This window comes from Fistularia commersonii, chromosome 15 (genome assembly GCF_037954325.1).
Source record: "Fistularia commersonii isolate RoL2024-O1a breed Wild chromosome 15, RoL_Fcom_v1.0, whole genome shotgun sequence".
NCBI lineage: Eukaryota > Metazoa > Chordata > Actinopteri > Syngnathiformes > Fistulariidae > Fistularia > Fistularia commersonii.
This window is the reverse complement of record NC_141298.1, coordinates 8,532,592-8,559,306: the sequence shown is the minus strand read 5'-3', so window position 1 is coordinate 8,559,306 and position 26,715 is coordinate 8,532,592. Positions and strand designations below refer to the sequence as shown.

At 43.7% G+C, this 26,715-nt stretch overlaps 1 protein-coding gene across 1 annotated transcript; it reads right to left on the bottom strand.

The window, feature by feature from the left end:
* Positions 1–1,645: 1,645 nt before the first annotated feature.
* On the bottom strand, positions 1,646–22,525 carry tecta (tectorin alpha). Its single transcript, XM_086160668.1, has 23 exons — positions 22,462–22,525; positions 22,165–22,304; positions 21,767–22,054; positions 20,838–20,975; positions 20,572–20,737; positions 20,069–20,481; positions 18,959–19,529; positions 18,257–18,867; positions 17,494–18,064; positions 16,041–16,666; positions 13,665–14,313; positions 12,213–12,412; positions 11,179–11,559; positions 10,739–11,025; positions 9,569–9,849; positions 9,251–9,361; positions 7,851–8,053; positions 6,134–6,297; positions 5,793–6,041; positions 4,390–4,552; positions 3,846–3,930; positions 3,646–3,765; positions 1,646–2,273 (listed from the first exon to the last, which is right to left on the bottom strand). Exons 1-23 carry the CDS (start codon positions 22,523–22,525, stop codon positions 2,182–2,184), a joined length of 6,573 nt encoding a protein of 2,190 aa, XP_086016794.1. The 3' UTR covers positions 1,646–2,181.
* Positions 22,526–26,715: the final 4,190 nt, after the last annotated feature.

Sequence of the window (26,715 nt, the reverse complement as noted above, 5' to 3'; positions counted from 1 at the left end):
AATAATTTATCCGGTAAATATGTTAAAATACATGTTCCTTTTGCATTTTTGAGTATCTCTTGAATACTCAGGGAACCGTAGTTGGTAACTTTGTTGAACTTGAGTTTCTACATGAATTATTTCTCTTTTTTTCAAAGTGTCACAAAAGCAAAGAGGTCTCGTTAACTTCCCAATGACATCCCGGAATTGAAATTTGGAATTTCCAAGTATTTCAATGCCTTCTACAATTAAAAGCCATTAAATATACTGAAAAATCAATCGCAATAATGGATTGATAAAATGATAAAACGCATTCGAATGTGTGCATCGGCCACATTATTTCAATTTCTAATTCGACTCTTTTGCACGCAAAAAAAAATAAACCCTGATCGATCAATCGCCGCTGTTATGGATCAATACCGTCTGACCCTGGAGGATGACTGAATGGATGCAACTCTTCCAGTCTTTGTGAGCTTCTTTATTTCTTCCAAACGGTGTGTGGATCTCGCTGCCCCCTCCAACAAATAAACCCAGCGGTGTGACAGGGAACTGTACATCTGGATGTGTGTTTTGTTTACATATTTTTTTTTACAAAGAACCAAAGATTTTGGAGAATCCAGTCGCTTGTTACGTGATAATTACTACTTAATATTCACTTGCACGCTTACTCTTATGACTATTTGTATTGCACTAAGCAAAAACCTAACAGTGATAAAAATGATTTCCTTATTTGGTGATGCAGGTAGTACACTTGATGCAACAACTTGACAAAAATGGTAATAATATGTAAATTAATTTTGTTTGGTTTGCAAAGTTTTCTGTAATAAACAGCTTGAGCACATTATGGCATAAATTCCCCTGATATTTGTGCTAAAAGGGTTCGATACACTTACGAAATACAAGGTGATAATTGTGTTGTAACATTTCATTACAAAATGAAAATTACAATTTAGACTGATATTTTTGTTTTTGGAAAAAAAAAAGAAGTTCACTACATCTGTCTATCTTGGGTGTTACCAGGTAACATGTTCGATTATCACCTGCGTTATTACCAATGATGCATCTGTAATAGCAACTGCATTACCATGCTATAACATGTCCAGCTGGTAATTACAAATTGCAGCTGATGGTCATGAAAAATGTCAAGGCAGTCTCAATTAAATAATACCTCACGTCACATATCACTCATTTATCTATGTGGGAGATCCGAATATAACAGTAATGTAAAAGTAAAAGTTAATAAAGCCTTAAGTTTGCATTTATTTTGTGTGGAGATGTCAACAACTAAAACAGGGTGATGGGGTTACAAAATAAAATAAGTTCTTTAATTTCTAAAATTGGGAGGATCCCACATTTCAGTATGTGTAAGAGATTCTGTATCAAATTAAAATATTTAAATATATACTTGTTTAATGCTTATTCTTGTTTTCAATTACTGCCGCCATGACTCACGATAAATTGATTTAACTATGTTTACAAGTATGAAGTAATCCCTTTATTTACACGGACCTGGTTAATGCTTGATTATGCATTGATATATGTTAATTGAAGTGACCTCAATGTTTGACCAATCAAAACGCAGGAAGAAAATAAGAAATAAGAAAATAGGGTAAAAGAACACACAGAAAGATGTCTCTTTACCATCACTTCGTGGTGGCATGCAGGAAGTAGAACGATGACAAAAATCAAGGCATCATCTTTACTGTAATTTTTATAATTATAATAATTATTATTTTAACCATCAAATGAAATAAATCACATAAATTACAAAAGGTGATCCTGGCGTGGTTCCTTCTCGCCTCGGGATTTTTTAAAACATCTCAGGATGATAAACAAACAAACCAAACAAATTAAGTTTGACAAAAGAAGAAACTATCCAGAATTAAGCATATGTTTGGGTTATTTCAATGTTCATTGTTCTTTGCTTGCATGGAATCCTCAGGAAATAAAGCCACAAAGCGATTTAGGTTTGCCGGGTTGGTGAGCCTTCATCTAACCAGCTGCTACACGATCACGCTATCTATTACTTAGTTATTGTCTGTTAATAACTGGACTGAATAAGGCAAAGGTGCGTTTCATTCGGGGAAAAAAAGAAAAGGAAAAAAAACTGTGTCAGTGCTTTGAGTCTTTTCTATTTCTGTGTGCGCGTGCGTGTGTGAGTGTGTGTGTGTGTGTGTGTGTGTGTGTGTGTGTGTGTGTGTGTTAGGACAGAAGGGATTGAATCCAGGCCAGGTACATGGAGGTCACGGCGAGCAGAGGAACCACAGGAGCGAGAGGGCGGCTCGAGCTCATCGCTGCGGGAGGAGGAACAAACAGAAGGGTTTATTTATCTATTTATTCATTCATTTGTTTCACCTGTAATAAATATGTGATGGACTTTTTGGCTAATTGAGTACTCTGATTTGGAGCCTGGTCACGAAACACAGGATATTCATTGATTTTATTTATCTTTTTTTTTGGGGGGGGGGACAAATTGTCATTAAAATGAAATAAAAATAAAAGGAAAAAAAAATCCCAAATCTAAATATTTATCCTTAATATGACTGAATTAATAAAACCTAGCTCTATTTAATTTAACTCAACGTAGGTAAATAAAACCTTTGGCAAAATTGCAATAAAATTGTTATTTTTGTAATCATATATGTAATTACATTTATTACTATAATATTATTATAGTAATTATAAGCTGTTATGAAATAAATAAAGCTAAAAAAATTGCCTCAAACTTCTGAAAATGACACTGCTATCATGCTTGATTTGTTGTTTTACTTCTTTCCAATTGTAAAATGAGAACAAAAAGGCAAGTAAATGTTTATGTTATTCTTATTAAAATTAAAGCTATTTAAATATTTAACCTGGAATAGTCCTTTTGTAGAGACCCTGGATGTGTGCAAAGTTTAAAATATATATACACATATATATGTACAGAAATAAAAATATATATATTGAATAATGAAAAAAACCCACAATGTGAAATACTGATATTACCATCAAGTGTAGTTTAACAAACAAAAAAAAGAATTAAAAAAAAAACCCAAACAATTATGTGGCCCTCAATAAGGGAAAGGCAGAGGAGGAAATAAATTAAGTAATAAGCAAAGTTATATAAATAAGTAATATGATATCATTTTGATATTTATACTGTATATTATTATTTCACACATATTTCAGAGAAAAATATATGAATGAACAATGAATAATATAAGGTGAACAGTAGATGTTACTGATGAAGTAATAAAACAATCATTGGATTGATAAACTAATGAAAAATGGGATGCCCACATGGAAGTGTGTTACCAGACGCCTATTAAAATGTATATATCATTTCATGAATATTTAATTAATCAAAAAAAAAGCAGAATGAAATGATAAATAATGAAACTGTACGCTATTTTATTGTCATCATTGTCATTTTACTTGTCATTAAATGTAATTAATTATTTACTTTACTATTTTAATGATTTTAGTGCTTCGCTCTGCTTTGACTTCATGGTCATTTCGGAAAGAATAAGATAAAATAAAATAAAATAAAATAGAAAAATAAAATAAAATAAAATAAAAAGATAAATAAATACCATCTATTTAAAATAAATTAAAATTAAATAAAATGCACCTATTTCCTGCAAACATTAGACATTAGAATGAGAGCCCCATGGTAGTTCTCACCCCGGCAGCTTTTCCTGTCTTGCTGCAACATCCCCGTCACGCAGCTGCACATTGGGCCGCTTCCTTGACTGGTGCAGATCTGCTCGCAGCCGCCGTTGTCCTCCTCGCACCAGTCCAACTCTGAGGAGACACCAAACACGGGTTATATTTGACCTTGCGTGAGCTTTCTGCTCGCCCATTTTATTCCTTTCTTCCGTTACCTTGTCTCCGAATGGGCCCGACAGTCAGGATGTGCTCCCTGCGGTGACCCTCCTCCGAGTACGTCCTCCTCTTGTGCGGACAGTTCTGGATTTAAGATAATTAAGGTAAGATAAGATAGACTTTTTCGATCCCATGTTGGGGAAAGTAAATTTTCACAACAGTATTACAATAATTACTATTGAAAAGTGGGCGAATGGAAATACTAGAAAGAATATCCAAACACATTTTAAATAAATGTATATATTTAAAATAAAATGTAATCTTTTTAATTTTCTTATATTGATTTATATATGACTGCTGTGTGCAGGGAATGGTTATAGAAATAAAAAGGAATCCTATATAAAAAATATATATGTGATATAAATATAATGATATCTGATTATACACATTGAATAATAAAAGTAATTAATAAAAATAAAATAAAAATGATTAAAAATGAATAAATAAAAAATGACTGTATTCTAAAATAAATATGAATAGACACTCTTGACATGGAAAATACACTTTTCGACCCTCCCGATTTCCTCAGCTGGCATTTCTCACCACTTTGCAAGCGCTGGCTTCCGAGTCGCACAGCGTGACGTCGCAGTGCAGGTGGACCTCGTCGTAGTCCCCGATGAACTTGAAGACAGTGACATGGAAGCGGCAGGTGAGCGAGACGCCGTTCTCTGCCATCCCGATGGTGTTGTCCTTGATGTTCGGACACCTGGATATTGTGATCGGGGAGGGGTCGACTGGTTAAAAGTGCGGAATTAGCTAGAAAATCAACCCAGTCCCATTTGTCATAATCCACCAGATTATTTCTGATCACCCTAATGTGACAGGCCGGCGCCATTTTTCTTTCAACGCCCATGGGATTCTTTGCTCGGAGAGGACGTCACTCAAAAACCCAGAAATGGATGTAACAAATCATCATGCATACATAAATAAACGATCTATAACATTTTTTTTGCCATGCTGCATTTTCATTGTAAATGCAAAGCATGCTAGCGGCATGTTTGTTCGCGTGGCAAACAGGCATTCCCGTCCCGGCCCTGAAATCAATCCTGCCCTGCTAGAGATGACTAATTGCGATTGGGACGTTTAACGGTACAGTTTGTGTCGTCACTAAGCAACCTAGTGTATTAAAATAGTATTATATACGGTAGTCCCTCGCCGTATCGCTGTTCACCTTTCACGACCTCGCTGTATCGTGGATAAAATATCCGCAATAAAAACATTGCAAAAATTGTACTAAAGCAAAAAAATCCACAATATACCATTGATCCTTGATTAAAAATTTGGATTTTGATCTGCAATGTAGGATTGATACATTTCAATATCAATGTTTACATTGCAGATATTTCACTATGACACAGGTTTTTGATATATATTTGATATATATATATACATATATATATATATATATATATATATATATATATATATCATTTTTTTATATATATTTTGGTATAAATCTATTTTTATGTATTTATTATTTCAATATCTTTTATGGTAAAAATTTCTAAGGTGACAACCAACCAGACCATGGTGTTCTGTATCCTGGGCTCTGATTGGCTCAGCTGCAATAGCCTAATTGTCTGTGTCTCCCACGCAATCAGCATCTTGTGTTTCACATTGACGTGCGATTGCTACTTGTTTAAGATTATAAGAAGTGTTTATTAGCGAATAGGAAAGGTTAATAAGAGTGTGAGGAGGGTCATGAAGCTACAAAATGTATATAAGTAATAAAATAAAAATATGGCCGCTAATTGATAGGGATAAACAAGGGGAGTATTGTACTGCCATATTTCTTGCTCTTGGTTTATAAGGGTAGTTTGCCTAGATTTGAGATCTCTTTATTGTATCTAAACATGGTCCGGTAACTTTAAATGTTTTTTTAACAACATGCAATCAAACCGTCAACTCCTGCCATGTTTTGCCATCGAGAATAATTCCTAGCCTACCCTCTCTCGATGATGACGTATCGCAGCCGGTCGCTGCTGAAGCGTGACGGCGTGGCCCAGCACATGTTCACGATCAAGATGAGCTGGTTCTCGTCGGCCCCTTCCACGAAGACCCCGACAAAAAGGATGTCCCGCGTGCTGAGGACCACCTCCCCCTCCCTGTACGGGTGGCGGTATGAGGAGTTCTTGTAAAGGGCCATCTTGGTTACAAAGTTCCCCTCCTGGGTTGGCAGGGTGAGGTTTATCACGCTGCGGGGAAAACGAAACAGGAATAGACGATAAAAGACATTGAGCGTTTTTCTTTTCAGGAAGTAGGTAGTGCAACCGTTGGGGTGTCTGACCTGAGCATGGGCTTGAGGACGGTCTCCAGGGAGATCTTCAGGTCCAGCTCGTAAGCACAGGAAAACTCCACATTGATGGTTTTGTCCCTGGTGATGATGTTCCCGGTGTTGTTGATGCTCTCGATCCACACGGTGTTCTTGTACATGATATGTGTGCCGTTGGACTGCCAAGGACAGCGATTCGAAAGAGACCCTTATACACCTTCAGAAAAAAGTACCGTAATTTCCGAACTAAAGGCTGCTACTTTTTTCACACGCTTTGGACACTGTGGCTTCAGCAATGATGCGACAAATTTATGAATTTTTTTGGGAATAACAAGCCTCGTGCCGGCCAAACCTTTAGCCTCGTCACATTGGACCAATGAATTTACAGTATGATTCTGAGGCTGTTCAATTCCGACACTGGAGAGGACCACTTTAATGGTTTTAGTGCAAAGTAAGATGTAAGACGGAGATAGCGATCAGCTGGACTAGGACAAAATGGGGAATGAAAATGGATGCATGGATGGACTTTTCTCGTGTTATTTATTTCTAAGGTACATGCACTGTTCTGAAAATAGCATTTCCAGTATGTAATTGTGGATGTTACCGGTATGTATTTCAATCAAAGATAAAAAACGTGTTTCTTTGTAACATCTTTTTGTGTAAATGTCTCATGCTACGACGCGGACACCTGCGGCTTAGAGACGAGTGCGGCCTATATATGCACACACATATATATGTATTTAATTTTAGTTGGTGCAGCTTATATTCAAGTCTGCTCAACAGTCCTGAAATTTCGATAGGTTACTTGAAGTAGACAGAGGTCTGGAGCCGGATTTTCTCACATTGTATCTGTTTCGAGAGCCACCAACGCCGACTAGAAATAGCTATCTTTGGCGAAAAAGGCGTGAAAATGAGACTAAATCATGTTTCATACTTTTCTCAGGCTACAGTGATGCCGATTGCCGTGACCGGACCGAAGCAATCAATGACCGATGATCAATAAAGTTGGCACTATTTTCAAGAGCGATAACAGAGTGAATGGTTTTCCGTCTCTATGATTTGTGAATGTTTGTATGTTTCATATGTGAGCCTGCGATGACTAGTTGGCGGTCCAGAACCCCGCCTCTCGCTCAGTGACGGCTGGGATCGGCGCAAGCGGTCCTGCAACTCTAAGAGCAGGAAAAGCGGTAGATAATTGATGGATGGATAGTCAGATAAATTGAAGTCCGTTAGTGACTGATTTCATGCCTGGTTGGAAGCTGGAACTAACAGACCCCAGTAACTATCAAGCCGTAATACCGAATAATAGCGTTGAGTCTTCTCAGTAAGTGGACTTATTTGGCTTCGGTTCACCTAAAGAAAATATTGAGCTGCCGTCAATCGATATCAATCCGAGCGATTTAAGCAATGAAAAAAATGCTTCGACTTTTCCAGAGAAAAATCAATTTGCCTTCTAAGAGGTCCGTCTTCCTGCTGTTTTTAGATTTACTATTGATACTCGAGTGAATGGAATAATCAGCGCGGTGCTCGGTCACTAAAGTCAACAGTCTCAGTAGCCTTAATATGATTAGTGAGAGAAAGAAAAGAAAAAGATGGCAGAAGATTGGCTGGGATTTAGCATGAAAATTAGAACGGATTAATTCATGATAGAATTACTTCGTTTATTAAGCAAAAAGTCGCCGTGCACGAAAGGAGGAGTCCTGCCGTGAATCCGAAATGCCGGCTCACAGACCTGAACGATGGAGCCGCAGTGCCCTTTGGTATTGTTGATGAGGAAAGAGATGAAATCCTCCCCTTCGATGCCGGCGCAGCGCTCGTCGTTGACCCTGACATCTTCCCGCTCGAAGCCCAGTTGAAAAAGCTTACACTTGGAGATCGAGACCTCCATCTGCGAATGTTTACAGGTCACCTCGGCCTGGATGATGTCATCGTCACCTGCCGGGAACAGACAGTTGTGAGTGCTGTGAGAGAATGAATGGTCTTAGTGACGAGTTTATTTGGTTGTTGGTTTATTTGGTGTCGTCGTCCATCCATCCATCCATCCATCCATCCATCCATCCATCCATCCATCCATCCATCCATCCATCCATCCATCCATCCATCCATCCATCCATCCATCCATCCATCTTCTGCTGCTCAACCAGGGGTCGGGTTTCTTGGGCAGCAGCTGAAGCAGCCCTGACTTCCCTCCGAGGCTGCTTTGTCCAGCTCTTCCGGGGGAATACCGAGGCGCTCCCAGGCCAGCCAATAGACAAAGTCCCTCCCGCGTGTCCTGGGTCGGCTCTGGGGGCTCGTTCTGGTGGGACGTGCCTGGAAGTCCTCGCCCGGGGAGGCCTCCAGGAGGCATCCTGACCAGATGCCCGAGCCACCTCATCAGGCTCCTCTGGATGCTGAAGAGCATCAGCTCTACTTTGAGCCCCTCGCAGATGTCCAAGCTCCTCAGCTCGGACACCCTTCATAGGAAATTAATTTTGCGCAATTGTAGCAGTGACCTCATTCTTTCGTTCTACCCATAGCTCTTGACCAGAGATCTTTGTTGAAATGTAGCTCGACTGGTAAATCTCCTTCATCACAATGGACCGATACAGAGTTAGCATCTCAACTGACGCCGCACCGTCCGCCTGTCGATTCCCTGCTGCATTTTTCCCTGAGATACTTGAACTCCTCCACTTGGGACAGGACCTCATCCCTGAAGCGGAGGGACATGGTCGAATGCCTTTTCAGAGTTCAAAAGACACAGGTAGACCGGTTGGCCATACTTCCCATGCATCGAGGACGCTGCTGAGGGTGTAGAGCCGGTCAACTGTTCCACCACCAGGACGAAAACAGTGCTCAGTTCTACTCCTGAATGCAACATACAATAATCCGACAGACCCTCCTCTCCAAGACTTCCTAATAGACCTTTCTAGAGAAGAGGAGTGTGATCCCCCTGTAGTTGGATCACTCCCTCCCATCTCCCATTGTTTTTTTAAGAAGTGGGCCCACCAACCAGTTTGCTAATCTAGAGGCACTGTCCCCAATGTCCATATGATTTTACAGCGGCTGTCGTCATGACATCCAAAAACGCTGGTGTTACTGCAGCTCCCATTGTTAAGTATCAGGTGTCGCCCCAAAGCCAGGCAAAGCACTTACTTCCAGAGCTGGTTGGTAGCTCCGGACATCCACAAAGGTCGCCTCCGTTTTCCATCTCGCAGGTGAAGTTTGTGCAGATCTCTCCTGCGCAGGGGTCATAGATCCATTCTGCTAAAGACATGTCCCGACACAATGTTAACTGTCACACATAAGACTTACATTTAATTCACCGTGCAAGCTCCGGACTGATCGGAGACATTTCTCGGAGCCCGTAAGAAACTTCATTTTAGAGGAAATTGAGTTATGACTGAAAGTTAAGTTCATCTGGGAGCCAAAATTTGTTGACATCTGTGGCCGGGTGCCTCACGGTGTCCTTACAGCAGTTCTCCTGAGTGATCCATTTGGTGGTGAGGGTGCCCATGGAGCGGCAAGCCTCGGCATAAGCCGCCATCGAGCCGCAGACCTGGGCCTTTCGGTGATTGTAGCAGCCGTCCAGGTAGCAGGACTGGTAGAAAGGCTGGGGGTCCAGCAGGCCGTGGCAAGGCTGAAAGAAGCCCTTCAGCTGGGTAAGCTTCTGACAGGTGTCTTCGCCCTGCAGCGCAAAAACTGCGCTGTTGTCACATGACTGCGCCAGTGCCACATACTGGGTTTCATCGCAACTGAGGGAGAACACAGATTTTGCTTTCTATGATATCGATAAACTTAGACCCGATGACAGTACAATGTTTAGAAGATTGTACCCGCTATGCAATTTCATCACGTGTCATTCTCAATATCCGCAAAGTTAAAACAACGGTTTAAGGATACAATTTGGTTAGCCACAGCAAGACAGAAAATAAGTGTGTGACTGAGAAGGACCCAAGTGGAATGGCGAGGCTACAGGGAAAGGAGATGAAGTGGGAGGAGACTGCTAAGTACTTAGGGTCAACAGCCAAAAGCAACGGAGAGTGTGGAAAAGTGGTGAAAAAGCAGGTTGGAACCGGTGGAGAAAGGTGTCGGGTTGATGTGTGATAAAAGAACATCAGAATAAAAGAAGGTGTACAAGTCAGGGGTGAGACCAGGGATGTCATATGGTTTGGAGACAGTGACACTGGGGAAAAGAAAGGAAGCAAAGCTTAAGGTAGCGGATATGAAGATGTTGAGGGTCTCTTTGAGTGTGAGGAGGGTGGATAGGATCAGGAATAAGCCCACCAGAGGGACACCGGATGTTTTGGAGAAAAAGTCAGACTGGTTTGGACATGGACAGAGGAGAGATAGTGAATATGTTGGCAGACGGATCCTGAGATTGGAACTGCCGAGCAGGAGGCCTCCAGGACGACCGAAGAGAGGATTTACGGATGTGGTGAAAGAGGACATGAAGTTACTCTAACAAATGTGAAATGAAGGAAGTTAATTTGGTGTGGCAACTCCTGAAGGGAGTAAGCGAAAGTAAAAGAAGAAAAAGAAGAAGAATCATACAACTTGTGCATATTGCAACACTGTGTTGCGTTTTACTGAAGAGTCCGAATGCATTTCAAGGATCATCAGGTTGTGTCGCTTCTCACCCACCTGTTCTGCATACCGTTGGTTTTCCAGCTCTGGGCCAGTTCCAGCGCGCTGACGGCCGGCTTCCCCCTGGAGGTGATGTAGTCATCGCCGGGGTCACCGTTGAAGTTGCCACACAGGCCGCATACCTTGTTCTGCAGCCGCTGGCCCATCGTGATGCTCAGGGTGTTGAAGCGGTTGTACCGAACCTGGATGTCCTGCGGGGTTTCAATGACGAGGAACCCCTCCGATGTGGACAGACGGGTCATCAGTCCCGTAACAAAGGGCACTGATACCGGGGTACCATTTACCTGCAGAGGGAAAACACCCAGGTTCCAGAAATAAACAGGAAATTAGAGGAGTTAACAGTGCATAGGTGCTTTTTTTTTAAAGCTTTACACATGTTTTGAAATATTTCCCCATCGAAAACCACTGACACTAGAAAGCGTGAGCTCTTTTCTCACCCTGATGGTGCTGCCCGAGATGAGTATGTTCTCCTCGTTGATGTAAAGGTAGACGTGGGAGATGGTGGTAAGGTTGGGGGTGCTCCATTTGTCGAAGTTGGCGATGAGTTGGAACGAGAGGTCGGGCAGTTTGTGGCAGTTGGTAGACAAGACGAAGGAGCAGGAAGCCGGGAGGCGCAGCGGTGCTCCGTCAAAGGTCCTGAACACGCCGCCGCCGGACGCCACGCAGTGCTGGGAGCGCTTGGCGAAGCAGCCCCGTACTCCGTAGTGTAAGGTGCACTCCTCGTCCGCCTTGCAGCGCCTCGGGTCGCACTGGATGAGGTTTCGCCCGATGCATTGGCAGCGTTTGCTACAGTCACTGTTCCAAAACAGCTGCTTGGGCTGGAATGGAGATTTATATAAAAAGCATTTATGGGTTTCCTCATTTTATCATTTTCTTTTGTTCAATCACCATTGTGACTTTATTGGATCACTGTTATATTATGAATATCTATTCGATATTTATTCCTAAACTGATATTGATATACAGCAGATTGTTGAAGCTTACTATCGCCTACCATTGTGTATCCTAATAATGTAATGTAAAAAAGCAAAGTATAAACAAAGTGATTGGTCAAAATAGTACACTCCTGTTTGGGATGTTAAATATTCATAATTATAAATCCGGTTTTGTCAGATACATCAGAGGCCATTCAGATTCAAGTTAGCTTCAAGGTAGCACATCTTTCCCTTAGCTTCAATCTCTTAACCCTCATATTATGTTAAGGGTCAATTTGACCCATTGGGTCAATGGGTGAAATAGGTCAAATTGACCCTTAACATAATATGAGGATTAAGTACCCCAAATGTTTGATTTAAAAAAAAAAAACAATTGGCTCTTGTCATTTATTCTATTTGGCAGGATCCCAAAATAATGCAAAAAAAAAATCTGTACAAGTTTGTCTTGACGGAAAGTGTACAAGTCATCGAGAACCCAGTCCTGGCGTCACATGCGATGAGGTTTATTCGACACAGTGCCGAAATGTACGACTGACCTCGTAGTACTTGCCATCAGTGTAGCAGCCGCAGTTCTGAGGCAGGATGCAGCTCTTGCCGTTGAGCACGTAGCCCTGGTCGCACTGGCAGCCCTCCACGCAGTCCTGGCTGCAGTCCCTCTGGCCACGGGCGGGGGCGCATTGTGGCGGGCAGACCGGCGTGCAGCTGGAGTAGTGGCTGTTGGGCGGGCAGCTCTGGACTGGAAGCAGGCGACAAAATTAGCTACGGATCGTGCCGAGCACGTGCGTGCGATAACAGGGTGTTGATTTCCCGGGGGTAATTAGAGGTGCACAATTAGTAAAGTGTTCGACGGCCATATTTAGAGCCTCTTCTATGAAAAACATTACTTTAATATCTTGGGGAATAGTGATTGTTTGGTCTTCCAGAGAATCGATATGAACGTGTTTAATGAAACTAAAAAGAGTTAAACCTATATCAGAAGCCGTGAAAAATGTTTGAAAACACTTTCCAATTTTTTAACGTTTTATTTGAAAATGTCAAGTTATAGACACCAATTGGCTGTCACAGTCTTTATGGCTCATCCGGCTGCAATGGCAACGGTCAGGAGATGTAGATGTTAATTCATGTAAAAGGCGAGCATAGCTGGGTTGTGGTGGTGAGAAGGCTGGACCAGCACATCTGGGAGGGATGATGTGTGCTATGAATGTCATGATTAAGGTCTCGAGTAAATGAGAACAAATGCAATGCATGCTTGGAATATTATATTCTGATGTATTGACCAAACAGGAGTTGGGTTGGACACATTTAGCATCACATGGGAGATGAACCAACACTATGCGTGTTAGAGACATGTGACTTGACTTATTCATCCTTTTTCCGTTTTGCTTGGCCCGCACTCAGTGGAACCAATGCCAGCTATCATTGGGTGAGAGGCGGGCTACATGTTGGACCGGTGGCCAGTCGATCACAGTGTCACATCTAGAGACATTCACTCTCATTCACATGTCTGGGCGATTTAGGGTCTCCAATTAGCCTAAAGCATCATTCGGACTATGTGTGGAAACCCTGGCAGACACTGGTGGGACATGCAAACCCCATAGAAAGTAAATGAACCAGGGACTTTCTTGCTGTGAGGCAGAAGCGCGAACCACTACATCAACCAACATGCCGCCTGACTTGGCCTGTTGGCAAAAACTCAACAGTCATGTCAACAAGTAATGTACTCAAAGGGCCTTTCCACGAGAGTTTGTGCTGCCAGCAGTGTTTTGTACTTCCTTTAGAGAAAAGCAGCTAAAAAACAATGAGGGGGCTTGTTAGAGTGATGATGCAAAACTGAGAACCTTTGTTTGGAGACGGTCATTTAGCATGTCTGTAACAGCGGGAAGTAGCAGAATGGGCAGAAGAATGATCAGGGGGTCAAAAATCAAAAGCATCCTCTTGGCTTCTTGTGGGTCATGTGAGACCGTGGTAAGGTCAGGGTTTGTACCTACCGCACGGTGTTTCGCTCCTCCATCCGCTGACGGACGCTCCTTGAATCTGGCAGGTGCTGGCGTAAACCTGCAGCCAGTTACAGATTGTATCCTGAGCTCCCTGGTCCAAGCAGGTGTCCTGAAGGCAGCTTTGATAGAAGAATGCCGGCGCCACCTTACTGTGACAGCGTGCAAAGACGCCTCCGCGGTCCACAATCAGCCCGCACAGCCTGACGGCCTCGGGTTCTACGAACACATACAGCCCGTTTCCGATGTGGAACCGCAGTCGCGTGTTGACGCTCGCTCCATCTTCCGCGGTTGAGTCAGAATCAGCCGCTGCCAGAGAGTCGTCGCTCAGCGCCGTTTTATCCCCGAGTCCGCAGAGCGGGCAAGAATCTCCGCAGCCCACCTGGCAGAATGTGTCCCTCTCCGCCCAGGACATGCCCCATTCGGTGGTGGTCAGAGCCGGCGGGGGTAAAGGCACACCCTGGCAGAGGCCGCAGGAGGTGCTGAAGAGGTCCCGTGGTAGAGTCAGCAGAAGGAGCGTGTTCCAGTCAAAGGCCACCTTCAGACCAAAGTCTGCTTCCAGGAGGAGGTGCATGCCCAGAGTGAAGATGCTGACCTTTCCTGGACCGAGCTTCAGAGGGAGGTACAACCGCTCCTTGTTCACCTGAAAGAGTAGAATTCAGACCCCTGAGCTCAAAATTTAGCAACTATAGAAACAGGTTTGAGGTTTTATCTCTTGAGGTAATAGCCAAGAGGAAGATGCAATTCAGTGAAATTACAAGGAAATATTGCCAATGCTCTAAAAGCTTTCATTTTGAGAAAGCGTATAGTTAGTGCTAGGCTAGCACCTTGTCATACCGCTAACTCTGCGGAGGGATATCCCATTTTACACCTCTCTCACTGCTCCCACTCTTCCTATCCCGTCTGCTCTCACCTTCATCTGTGCATGATAGAAACCTTATATCTTCTCCAGTTCTCTAAGAGACCATAGCTTGATCTACTGTGGTGTTCCTGCCAGGCGACCACCGTCATTTCATGAATATTGAAGCCATTATTGTATCATGTCACCAGAACCTTGTTAGCACTTATGTTGTTTTCGGTATGTTAGTGTTTGTGCCTGTTTCTCCCAACCCTCATATCTCCCCCCAACTTTATCGCACTCTTGCTTTTTACCTCTGTGCTCTCTCTTTTTTTACCCCGACCGGTCGATACAGACAACCGCCCGCCTTGAGCTCCCTACGGTCACCAACTATTTGCTCATGGGGTAACGTTTGCTTCTGCAAATCATGTTAAAGAGTATGCTCTACATGGAAAATGTCAGGACCAAACTGTGTTATGATTTTGTGCTTTGTAAATAAAATCTGACGTGACTTTATTATCAAAGAATTCTCTTGATATATGGGTCATTTTTAAGGTAGTGGCTGCAGGAGGCTGAGGCATCAGTGTTCTCCAGTGTTTAGAGAAGCAGCCACAACACGCCGACAACAAATTCAAGACATTAACAATTCCAACTGCATGTAAAACATTTAACTGTATTAAATCCGCCCTATATTATATATGTTATTTTTAATCACTTGCAGTTGTGTATTGTATCTTTTAGAGCATGGACAACATTACTATTGTGCACATTGTTTCAATTTTTTTTCAATTCCACCTCAATTCGTGTTCATCATTGAGATAACGATCGCAAGTTGCAGAAATATCATTCTGCTTCCTGATGAGCTGCTGATATAGGTACAGATGATGATGCTAATTTGCTATCACTTGACACCATTACCATGTTGGACATAGAATTTCTATAGCATCATATTACATATTACAAAATGATGCGTCTTGCAAAGTAACTGTGTTTTGTATTGGGTATATCATCCTTGGGTGTTTTATAGCCACTGGGTAAAAGTCAGAATCAAGAAAAAAAGCACCTTCAATACGCTGAAACTGAAAGAGAGCGGCAATTAGACTGTCATTAGAATGGTATCACCTTTTACACCGGGAAGAAGTGATCGGGATAAAATACCCAGGGCAGTTTAAAGCTGAACACCAGGTGTGTGTTTGTGTGTTACAATATGTCATGTGTCTAAGTGGTGGTTTACTTCTGTTCCTCCTGTGATTGTTCAGTGTCTTTGAGAAACCAGTCCAAATGTCGCTCGGGGTCAATGTTTCGTCTGAGCCGAATCCAGCCCGATAAAAGACGCCCATTGAAATTAGATCCACCTTAAGCCAAATCAAAGAAGAATTCACCCTTGGACCTGTTATTCTGTCAGTTCGATTGGAAATAATGCATCCAATGATAGGAACAACTACATGAGTCATGGAAAAAATAATGGATTTAAGATGCAAAATATATCAATCTGTGTGAATCTAAAAGTCGATCTCGATCCGTTTACTCACCGTCACTGTGTTTTTGTAGCTTCGAGACACTTCAATCTCATACTCGTAGATCTCCAGTACAAAACCCCTTACCCAAATTGCCTGGCCAGTGTCCCTCTCCTCATTACGAGCAGACACTTTGAAAGGCGGGAAGGTTCCATTGGCCGCGTGGTTCCCGTCTGCGCCGCCGCAGTCGGTGCTGGCCATCCTGAGACCGCAGGAGCTCTGCAGCTCAAATGGAACGCCGCCAAAAGGAAGGAAATGTCCGTAACCGGCGGCCACGCACAGGGCCTCGGTGCGCGGCCGGCAGAAATACAGGCCGTCGTCCTCCTGGCAGTACTCCTCGGAGTGGCACGACGCCTGTTGACAGTACACGCTGTTGTCTGAGCCGTTGCAGTGGCAGCGTTCCTGGCACTCCCAGTCCGTCCAGAAAGTCTGATTGGTGGCCAACTGGCGCCCCTGGAACGTGCAGCCGCAATCGCTACGAGCCACGCACAGCCCATCTCGCAGAGCGAAGCCGTCCTTGCACCGGCAACCCTCCTGGCACGGCAGGGGACAAGGGTCCTCGGGTTCGTCCAGGTTGGAGCAGGTCAAAGGGCAAGCGGTTGTGCATTCGTCGAAATGACTGTTCTCCGGGCAGGGAAGAGCTGAGAGGGAAGAGTGGAAAGCAAATTTAGGTCAAACTAAAATGACATGAAAATGTTGAAAGTAGTATTTGCAAGTATTTACAAGCACAGGAATGGTTGATGATGTCTTTTTCGCTCTGTGACCTTCTGTTGGAACATGTCACTGCAAGACTGGTTGTCCCAATGGCTAGAACCCCTTTCACACTGTAGGAACTTTTGGCATTTCCTAGAAGATTTTTGGGGAACGGTAGCCTTGGTTACTGAAACCATTTCAGCTCTTATTCTAAAGTAGGGTCTCTTGATTTTACCAATGGAACTCATATGACGTAGCTGCTTGGTGACTGATGGAACTCATAAGCCATGCCCATCGCAATTTCTAAATAAGTATGGATTTAGCTTACGGTGGGCTTTTTCACAAGATGAAGCGGTGAATATAACACTTAAACCCATTTGATAGTCCTTAGTTATTTTTCCCCACCAATACACAACATGAACACTGGTACTTTTGCTCTCCATGTTAGCCATGTCTTGCTCTTGTTCCCTTTGTTGGTTTTTGAGTGCGGTACTTAAGGTACACATCACAGATGTTTGCATGCCGGTCCCTACTGTGGTTCCCTACTGCCTTTGAGAATGCAAAAGTAAAATGCCCCCGGAGGAGTTCTAGTTCCAGGAACCAAATTCAAGCTGGATAGTGATGATATGTATCTTCTTGATACAAATCATCCAACACTTTATATTCGTGCCATTCTTTTATACAACAGATTTACAGGTGAAAGACCAACAGAGAAGTCACTTGGCTCGCAGGAAATAACCCCAGGTTGTTTGTTACAGTAAAGCTTGGTGCTCACGGCAATTGGTGATGCTCCTCCAGGATGTGAGGCCTATCTGGGCATCCTGGCACGCCGTGGCGTACGCATGCAGTGAAGAGCAAAGAGCTGAGCGGTTCCCCTGCTTTACACACATGTTGTACAGGCAGTTTCTGAAGAAGGGTGACGGGTTGACCACTGCGTGACATGCGAGGAAGGAACTGTTCCCTGGGTCGTTGATATTGCCGCACATCCAGGGACTCTGGTACAGACGCAGGTCCGTGCACGTTCGATACAAATCGTCACAATCGCCATTGCAGGTGAGGTCATCTGCGAGTGACTGCCAGCCCTCTGCGAACTGCTCCGCAGAGTCCGCCAAGCGTCCGTTCGGGAGGCGAAGGTCATCGGTGGCGTTGCTGTTGAACACGCCGCACAGTCCGCAAGTGATGTTGTAGAAGATCGTGGAGAGTGAGATGTTCAGGTATCCCTGGCGGTTGTACTGGACCCGTAGCAGATCTCGGGACTCCACCACTGTGGCATTACCCGGTGCTCTGTAGATCATCATTGTCTCGAGAGGATGAAGATATGGGAGCCCCACCTGTTCGCCGTTCACCTGTAGCACACAGATTATAATAGCCTTCAAGTAAGCAGCCAAATTGGATATAGCCAAAGGTGAAGTGTGTTCTACAATCATTCTGGTTCTATGGGTACCCTATTTACCCTTAAGTGGGAAGGTGACTATTGGATTTCAGTGATTGTCAGGTGACCTTCAGAAGAGCTTTGGTTTTGCTTGGACAATACTAACCTTAACTGTTTCAAAATCCATCCCTCCCATCTGAGCTTCCAGGTTAGCCACTGTAACTACAACAGGTCTTATCCAAGAAGGGCCTTTGTTCACCAGCCGTCTGCCTATCTTCACCTCCACAACTGAACCATTAACGGGTACAGCACCACACAGCTTCAGCAGGTAGTAGGAGCTGTCATCTGGGAACAGCAGGAAGGTGCCATCAAACGAGGATGTCACAGAGTTCTGGGTGATTGAACACACTCCCTCCCTCCGAGGGTAGCAACCCATCAAGCCCACCTCCGCCACACACACCTCGCCATCCTTACAAGACTCGTTGAAGCAGGAGATTTCTCCTGCGGCACCGCAGGTGCAGCGGAGGGTACATTCACCGTCTTCGCCGCCAGGGCCAACCCAAAAAGTGTCATTGAGAGGGTAATAGAGGCCATTGTGTTCGCAGCCGCAATGGTCACGCCGAACGCAACGGCTGCCACTTAGAACGTATCCCGGATCGCACTGGCAGCCTTCGGTGCAAGGGTGAGCACAGTACAGGGGAGCGGTGAGGTCCGGGCAGGACGCCGGGCAGGCACTCATGCACACTTGGTAGTAGCTGAACTCCGGACATGACAAAGCTGGAGCCAGTAAGAGAGGAAAGATCAGGTGACAAGATTCAAGTACTGTAACATGTATGATCTGTTTGAACCGAATTAAAGTCAAATTTACCACAAAAGGTGCGAGATCTCCAGGGTCGTATGGTGACACCCAGGGCCTGACAAGCCAAAGCATAAGCCTGGATCGCCTGGCACAGCGTGGTGATGTTATCCCTGTTGTTGCACATGTCATAAACACAGCTGTACACAAAGGCCGTTGGGTCCACCACACCTCTGCAGTCCCGAAAAGGTCCATCCGTTTTGTTGATGAGCCCGCAGTAATCCGGCCGGAAGTAAAAGGCTTCGGTTTGCGGGTCACACACACTGCAGTTCTGGGAACAGCCGTCCGTACACCTCCAGTCGGTGTCCTCCGCACGCCAGCCGCCGCCTAACTCCACCACGCTTTCCGCAATGGAACCGTCAGGTAAAACGGGGTCATCGGCCGGGTCGTCATTGTAGTTGCCACAGAGGCCACAAGTGTTGTTGAAGTAGGAGCTGGGTAGGGAGATGGACGCGTAGTGTTGGCCATCATAGGTTACCAGAAGGCCAAAGTCTGTTTCTAAAGCGACAGAAACTCCGGACTGGTACACTCTGATGGCCCCAAGCTGAAGCTGGACCGGTAAAGTTTTGATCAAGCCATCCACCTGGGGGAGGAAACAAAAATCAGAACAAGGTATTGCAGATCAAGAATTGTCCAATTTTCATCTTAATTTTTTCTAATAAATTAGTAAATCCGGATGCATTCATGCTGCAGACCTTCTAAGCTGACTCCACAATAGGAAATCTGATCTTTTCAATTTGAACACAGGCCACCGTTAAATACATAAGCCTACGTATTCCAATTTGAACAATCTTCCAAAGGCCAATTGCTGTTCATTTTCTTCACTCTTTCTTCTTTACTTATTCCACCAGGACGATATGTGTCCTGATTTGGTCCTGCCATCTGCATTCATGATAATGTGCATGAATTTTTCTTGAGCTTGTACAATGGACATGGATCACCGATGGCCAAATCAAATTGGGAGTGTGAAGGACCATTACGGTTCCTTCTAAAATGTTCAACTAATATGGTTATGGAGGAAATTGGGAATCAAGCCACAAAATCCAAATCGTGAATTTGCGCAGACACGTCAGCTTTTGCAGTGAGTCCGTAATTAAAAATAAAAAGGGATAACTGACTCACCTGGACTGTACCCAGACTGCCCTTGGGTAATGTGACTCTGTGACCGTACACCTCCACTGTTACATCTCTGAGCCAGGACACAGAGGACAACCCACGGTTCTCATTTTTGGCCTCCACACTAAAGTAGGGCAGCCCGGTCACCTCCCAGCAGGGCCGAGCCAGCAGGTAAGAACACGTTCCCTGAAAGTGATAGAGGAAGCCGTCGAAAGTGTGGTAATGGGGGTCACCGAACACCACGCAGGTGCTGGTGCGAGTCGGCTGGCAGTAGAAGGCTCCCTCCTGATGCTCGCAGGTCTCTAGGTTCCCACAGGGAGCCTCTTGGCACTGCACATCATTGTCTATATCAAGACAGCGGCATCGTTGTGAGCACATGTCTGACAGCCAGAAGATTTCCCCCCGCCTGTAAAATCGCCCTGAAGTAGACGTAGAAAAGACAACAATTACATTTCGAAACACTTTTAAAGCAAAAATACCGGTGGCCACGTTGGGGGCAGTGAACTTGCCGTTGTAGCTGCAGCCGTTCGCCGGATCGATCAGCTCCGTGTCCACGCGGAAGACCCATCGCCCGGGGAGGTTGACATTAGTTGTCTGTTCAATGTTCACCACGTCATTTGATCGGGATCCTGGCAGGTTGAAGAAGTGACCCACGTCTCCGCCGTTAAAACCTGACTGGAAAGCGGAAAGATGCGCCGTTACATGTTTGTAATGCAGGGGAAGAAAATGATCTCCAATTCGAAATCAATGGATCAATTAGACTTCGTGAGAAAACCTGAGCTGTTGTTCCGCCCAGTCCTGTTAAAGGATCACCGCCGCTGGCCGTGCCTGTGCTCCACGTAATCTCTCCATAGTTGAACATACTGAAGGACGCCTCGCCATCTGAGATTAGCACAGTTTGGAATGTGTTCACCTTTCAATCAAACAAGAGGATTAACACAGTTTTACACAGAGAGCAACACAAAGGTGTGAGAGCAAAAGCCAAAATAAAATTTAAAAAAATTCCAAAATTACAATACAAATGAAATAGAATTTAAAAAAAAAAAAAAGGGAAGTTTGTAAGGTGCAGGAAAAAAAAAGCAAAGCTGTGAAAGTACCTGGAAATAAAACCACATTGAGGATTGGATACTATGATGCTTAAGGGATGCTGTTTATTGACCGTTATTATTTATTTAGCGTAACAGAGACATTCTTTGCAGTGCAATAGTTAAACATTCTTTCTTGAGATGTTGAAATGATAGCTATTTGTCGTACCATTTCATTTTTTGGGTGTCTCGGATGTATTTTTGGGCCTTGCCCATGACTTGTAACGATTGATGACTGAATTCCCACGTGGGAATAGCCGAGTTGAGGAATCAATTGGTTTGTTATGCAACAGCAAAGCATTTCATCAGTGCGGCCATGTGTTGCTTCGGTTTAAAAGAATTGACGCAAAAAAGGGGCTTCTGACATGGACTTAAAAACAAACGAAGCTCAATAAATTGTACAAATTGATCCTTCAGGGGGAGAGAGAACTTTTAATTTCAGAACTGAATTTTCAAGATCCTGCCAGGAAAGTAGTTTCTTGCAACTCCTTTTCAAAATAGTAGTTTCTATTCAAATTCTAGCCGTTTCGCATTCCATGCAAAGTCTTAGGTTAACAGGAATTTTGAAGAAATTGCAGTCCTTTTTACTGAAATAGGTGAAGTAGGGTTGGGATATTACCGGGGTTGTCTGGCTTCCTCCATAGAAGGTAACTTGGTGCCATGTTGCAACGAACGCCCAGGTCGCTGTGAAGTTTGGTATGTTTTTGAAGTACTTCCGAACATCTTGTGTGGCTCTTTCTAGAACTTCTGGTTCAGTGGACTCTCTGTAGTAAACATCTCCACGGATACCGTTGTGTACGTCTGCCCAGAGTGGGGCAATGAACGACCTGCTGTCACTGAGGGGAAAAGCCTCCGGGGTGAACTGGCTAACCTGCACGTTGAAGGAAATCACACCATTGTTGTTGACCTGAAAAAAAAAAAACATACAAACAAAACACAGATTAGTCTCTCAAAATCATACAAGTTGTCAATATTAATAGAATCAATGTGATAAAGACGTAGGAATGGAAGACTTACATAGATGGAGCGATAGGGGATATTAAAAAACATAAACGGAATGAGCAAGGTGATTTCAGGAGAACTCCCGTCATCCATTTTGGGGGTCTCCAGATCTCTCTGAGCGGGTCCAAATGGATACAGGATATCCTGAATGCTAACTAAACAGAGAGCTACGTGTAAATGCTTTTGGTCAGCCAAAAAAAGGTCCTTGGTACCTTGATATTTCACAAAAGAATACCCGTGAATGAGTTTTTGTATGTTAAGTTGCAGTCGTAGTTTACTGCCATGTACCAAATATGCATACATGTCTCGTACCTCCTCCACCTGCAAGGATGCTGAAGATGCAGAGCAGAATGACTCTACCGTGTGGTCTGATCATTCTAGAAACAAACAGAAGGGAAAGGTAGACTTAAGCTTTATGTTGAGGAGTATTGCTGGTGTAGCCATTGGTACGTTGTAGTACAGCCTCTCATATATCAAGCTGCTTGACAACAGTGGGGAAGAGAGAGAACCATCAGACCAACGTCACAGTATTTCTTTAAGATCGAGCTCCCAGGCCTCCCCAGAGGAGCCTTGAAAAGACCCCATTATATATGCCATAACAATGTGTCAGGATCACATTTGCCTTGCGGTCCCACGTGATCAGGTGCCAGCGGGCCCCTCTGTGCTTTGGTTCCCTCCGGCTGACCGAACTGGCCTGCTTTGCTCCAGCGCCGCTGTGTCTGAAAACGCGAGTCCACTCAAGGCCTTGTCGCCGCCCCAGCGCGGGAGCCCTTCCAGGCCTTGTTTGGCTGAAGGGATATGAGTGTAAACACTGGAGCACTAATGGCTTTAAGTGAGTGGGCTGGGGTTGCCAAGGTCATTCGAGTGGCTCTTTTGAGGGGAGGGGGTGTTTGGAGCCTGGCTTGGCGAGCCACCAATTGGCAAAGTACACTCCCAAGACAAGTTGGCAGGTCCTTGATACATCACATTGAACTAACTGTTAAATTATCAGAATTACCCTTCTAGAAGGATGTGTCCAAACATATTTGTCACTAACGACAATCAGGAAGCTACATCAGGTAGTTTCACCGTTACCATACAGTTTTCAAAAGGCGCAAACCCCACCTGGGCGGTTGGATGGGACATACATGTGTTATTACCAGTAACCACTTCCAGAATCATTTCGCTGATCTAGGGTTCAGGCAACATCTTGCCTTCTGTAATAGTTATTGCTTTGATGCAGAGTTGAGAAAAGGATGTGAACCAGGTTTCTTCATGCGACAGCTGCGACAAGTGTAACGATACAAGTCGAGATGATGGATTGCAGATAACAACATGGCCTAAAGGTCCTAATTGGGAGAGAACTCAAGGGAGAAACCATTCCATTGCTCCAGCAAAGAACCTGCTGCATGGAGAGCAGATTATTAATGCATCCAAAGCTGAGAAATGGGGGCGAGACACGGGTATCCACAGTAGCTTATCCCCGTGATCTCTGCTTGAACTACCGAACTAACTAACAAGTAAGTTCTGAAGCCTTTCTTACCATTTCAACGTTAAATACCCTCGACCTAAAGACGCATTGTCTGGAAAACAAAGCAATCTTGTTAACGTGTAACCGAGACACTGGGGGGGTCAAGCGCGATACTTCCCCTCGATCTCAGGTTTCATCGGCATGCGATTCGGCCGGAGGGATGGATTGTGTTCAGGTGTGTGGAGGTTGGCAGGGGTCCGCTGTGAGACACCTGCTGGAGCGTCAGCAGCCGGTCGTCCTGCACCGCTGACGGGGCGGTCCACCTCTATCGCCTCTTGGACTTGTTCCCCGTCCGATCTGATCAGCGCTGTCTCGGTATGTTTCAGCCGCACGATTAAGATTGGATTTGGAACAATGGAGTGGTTTCAAACAAGAAGGCTTTCACTTGTCACTTGAAAAGATTCTCATTTGAATCTTTTAGTTGTTTGACCCTTTCAGAAAGAATAAGCATACAATACTTACTTTTTCTAATCAGAGATGGGCCATAATTTATGACCACAATAGAATTTTGACTAGTTATAATTTCAAAAATACTCAAATTCAAACAGAAAACCCCAGAAAATTAAAAATCATAATTTTATCCTCATTGCACATGATTTGCAAAAATATTAAAAGCAAACTTATAAGAAGCACTTAAAGAAAATAGTTGTAGAGTAACCACAATAAGTGAAGTGGACCATCCGATGCGCCACTCAAATTTGATTACATTGCTGCAAATGATTTATTGGACCGCATTTTTAATACAAGTGTTGTCTCTCTTGAAATTGCTAAAAAAAAAAAAAATGCAATGAGAAGCATCCAGGTTACTTTAGTGTTACTTACCTGCCTTTTACAGATGGACATCGAGCACCAAACCACTCTAACCAGGCAGGAATCCCATCCAGTGTGGGACCATCCAACTGCGTCTGCAGCAGTGATGGAGAGAAGGAGTGCTGAGCACGTCCGGATAGAAGACACCCCTAAATGTGCAGTGATATCAGCAGCCCGACAAAATCCTCCGCATCGGGTCGGGTGTTTGGAACCGTGACTGAGAAGACCGTTCAAAGCTGAGCTCTTTGCCTCCCCGAACAGCAAGTGCAACTTTGAGCAGGATGGTGTTCAACTTCGTCTGGGATCGGTGTTTTGGTGAGGGGCTGGGGTGGGGAGTGGAGGGGAAGCTGAGGGGGAGGTACGGAATCTCGGGAAGGGAGGGAGCGGGAAATGGTGCAATGAGACAAAAAAAAGGGCTCACCTGGACGCTGCTACACGCTAGACACACAAATGATCCTTACAGTAATAATGAGCTGTGACTGAATGTTAAACTTTGTGGGGGAAAAAAAAAAGTTAAATATACAGGACTGTCTCGGAAAATTAGAATATTGTGATAAAGTTCTTTATCATCTGTAATGCAATTACAAAAACAAAATTGTCATACATGCTGGATTCATTACAAATCAACTGAAATATTGCAAGCCTTTTATTATTTTAATATTGCTGATTATGGCTTACATCTTAAGAGAACTCAAAAATCCCATCTCAAAATATTAGAATATCATGAAAAAGTCATTTTTGTTTTTTTTAATTGCATTACAGAAGATAAAGAACTTCATCACAATATTCAAATTTTCTGAGACAGTCCTCTATATATATATACATATATATATATATATATATATACATATCGTGTATTTGCAAGTGCATTTGCAGTCCCTATGTCCTCTATTGTAAGTTGCTTTGGATAAAAGCATCTGCCAAATGCAATGTAATGTAATATATATATATATATACACACATATACATATACATTTTTTTTTTTCTCTCAATGTATCCATTTTATAATATATTTTTCAATTTTGATTATTTCAGATTAGCCTTATTATACAGAAAATCAACCTGTGTTAACGGACATGTTAATTTTTCCCTGTTTTTTTAATGAAGGTCATACATAAGACGCATCTCTGCATTAAAAGGCACTGAAGCTTATATGGCGCAAAATGACGATACAGCTGTCACATGACTCCTTACACGTAGAGCGGGTCTGGACCAGCATTCTTTCAGATGATTCACAGAAGCTCGACATTCGTCAGCGAGCAAGCACTTGGTGGCAGCGGCAGGGAAACAGCACCTTGGACAGATTGCGGCTCAATGAGGGCGGCCTTCTGTCTCGACCGGTTGGGATAGAACGAGAGAAAGCGAAAGAGAAAAATAGAAAGTGAGCACTTTATCAGCACTGTATCTCAATTAAGGTGAATGAAACAGTGTATTAGAAGACACAAAACCTGATTTTTTTTGTATTTATTTGTAATTTTCTCTCTAGATGCTGGAGTTCTTGACATCTCAGCCTGTTACCTTGGTGGGAACATACCATCCTGTGTTATTTTGTTATTTTATCCTAAACTTACAAGTTGTTTGTCCCCCAGAGACCATGCAAATTGCTGAGCTTACATGGTATTAATACGTTAACACATAATACCCAATACAACACGGACATTTACCGACAGTGTACAAACAATTATGGGTAAAAAAGGTCCATCAATCTCGTTATATTTGATTGGAGTTTTGGAAATCATTCTGAGATTCCCTTTTGTCCTCAGATTTGTGTTTTCCCACTTTGCCTTGGAAGATACTCCAATTGTAACCCAAAAGTTGCATCGGCATACCTTTCTTTTTTTGTATGCTTCGGGAATATTTGTCCTCCCCGCGTTGCATATCGGATGGGTTCACAGCAGGTGAATCAAACCCTCATCACAGGAACCACCCGGGGTTCAATCAGTGCACGTAACACTCACAAGTTCATTCTTGCCTGAGGGGCATTTACGTGCAAAAGCAGAAACAAACACATAGTCTGAGAGCTGGCTATTCCAACCCAGCACAAGGTAGAGTTACAGAATTAACATGAGTCACTTGGGATTCTCTGTGAGCTGCCTTTTTTTTTAATTAGGAAAAGCCTCATTTACAAGGTTACACAAGACAAATAATCTCTATAGATGCTGGAAAGATAGCAAGGGGGAAATCTCAGGTGGATCCACACTGATAGGGTCTGGGAAGGAGAGGGCAGTCAGTCGGGTCTTTGTTGC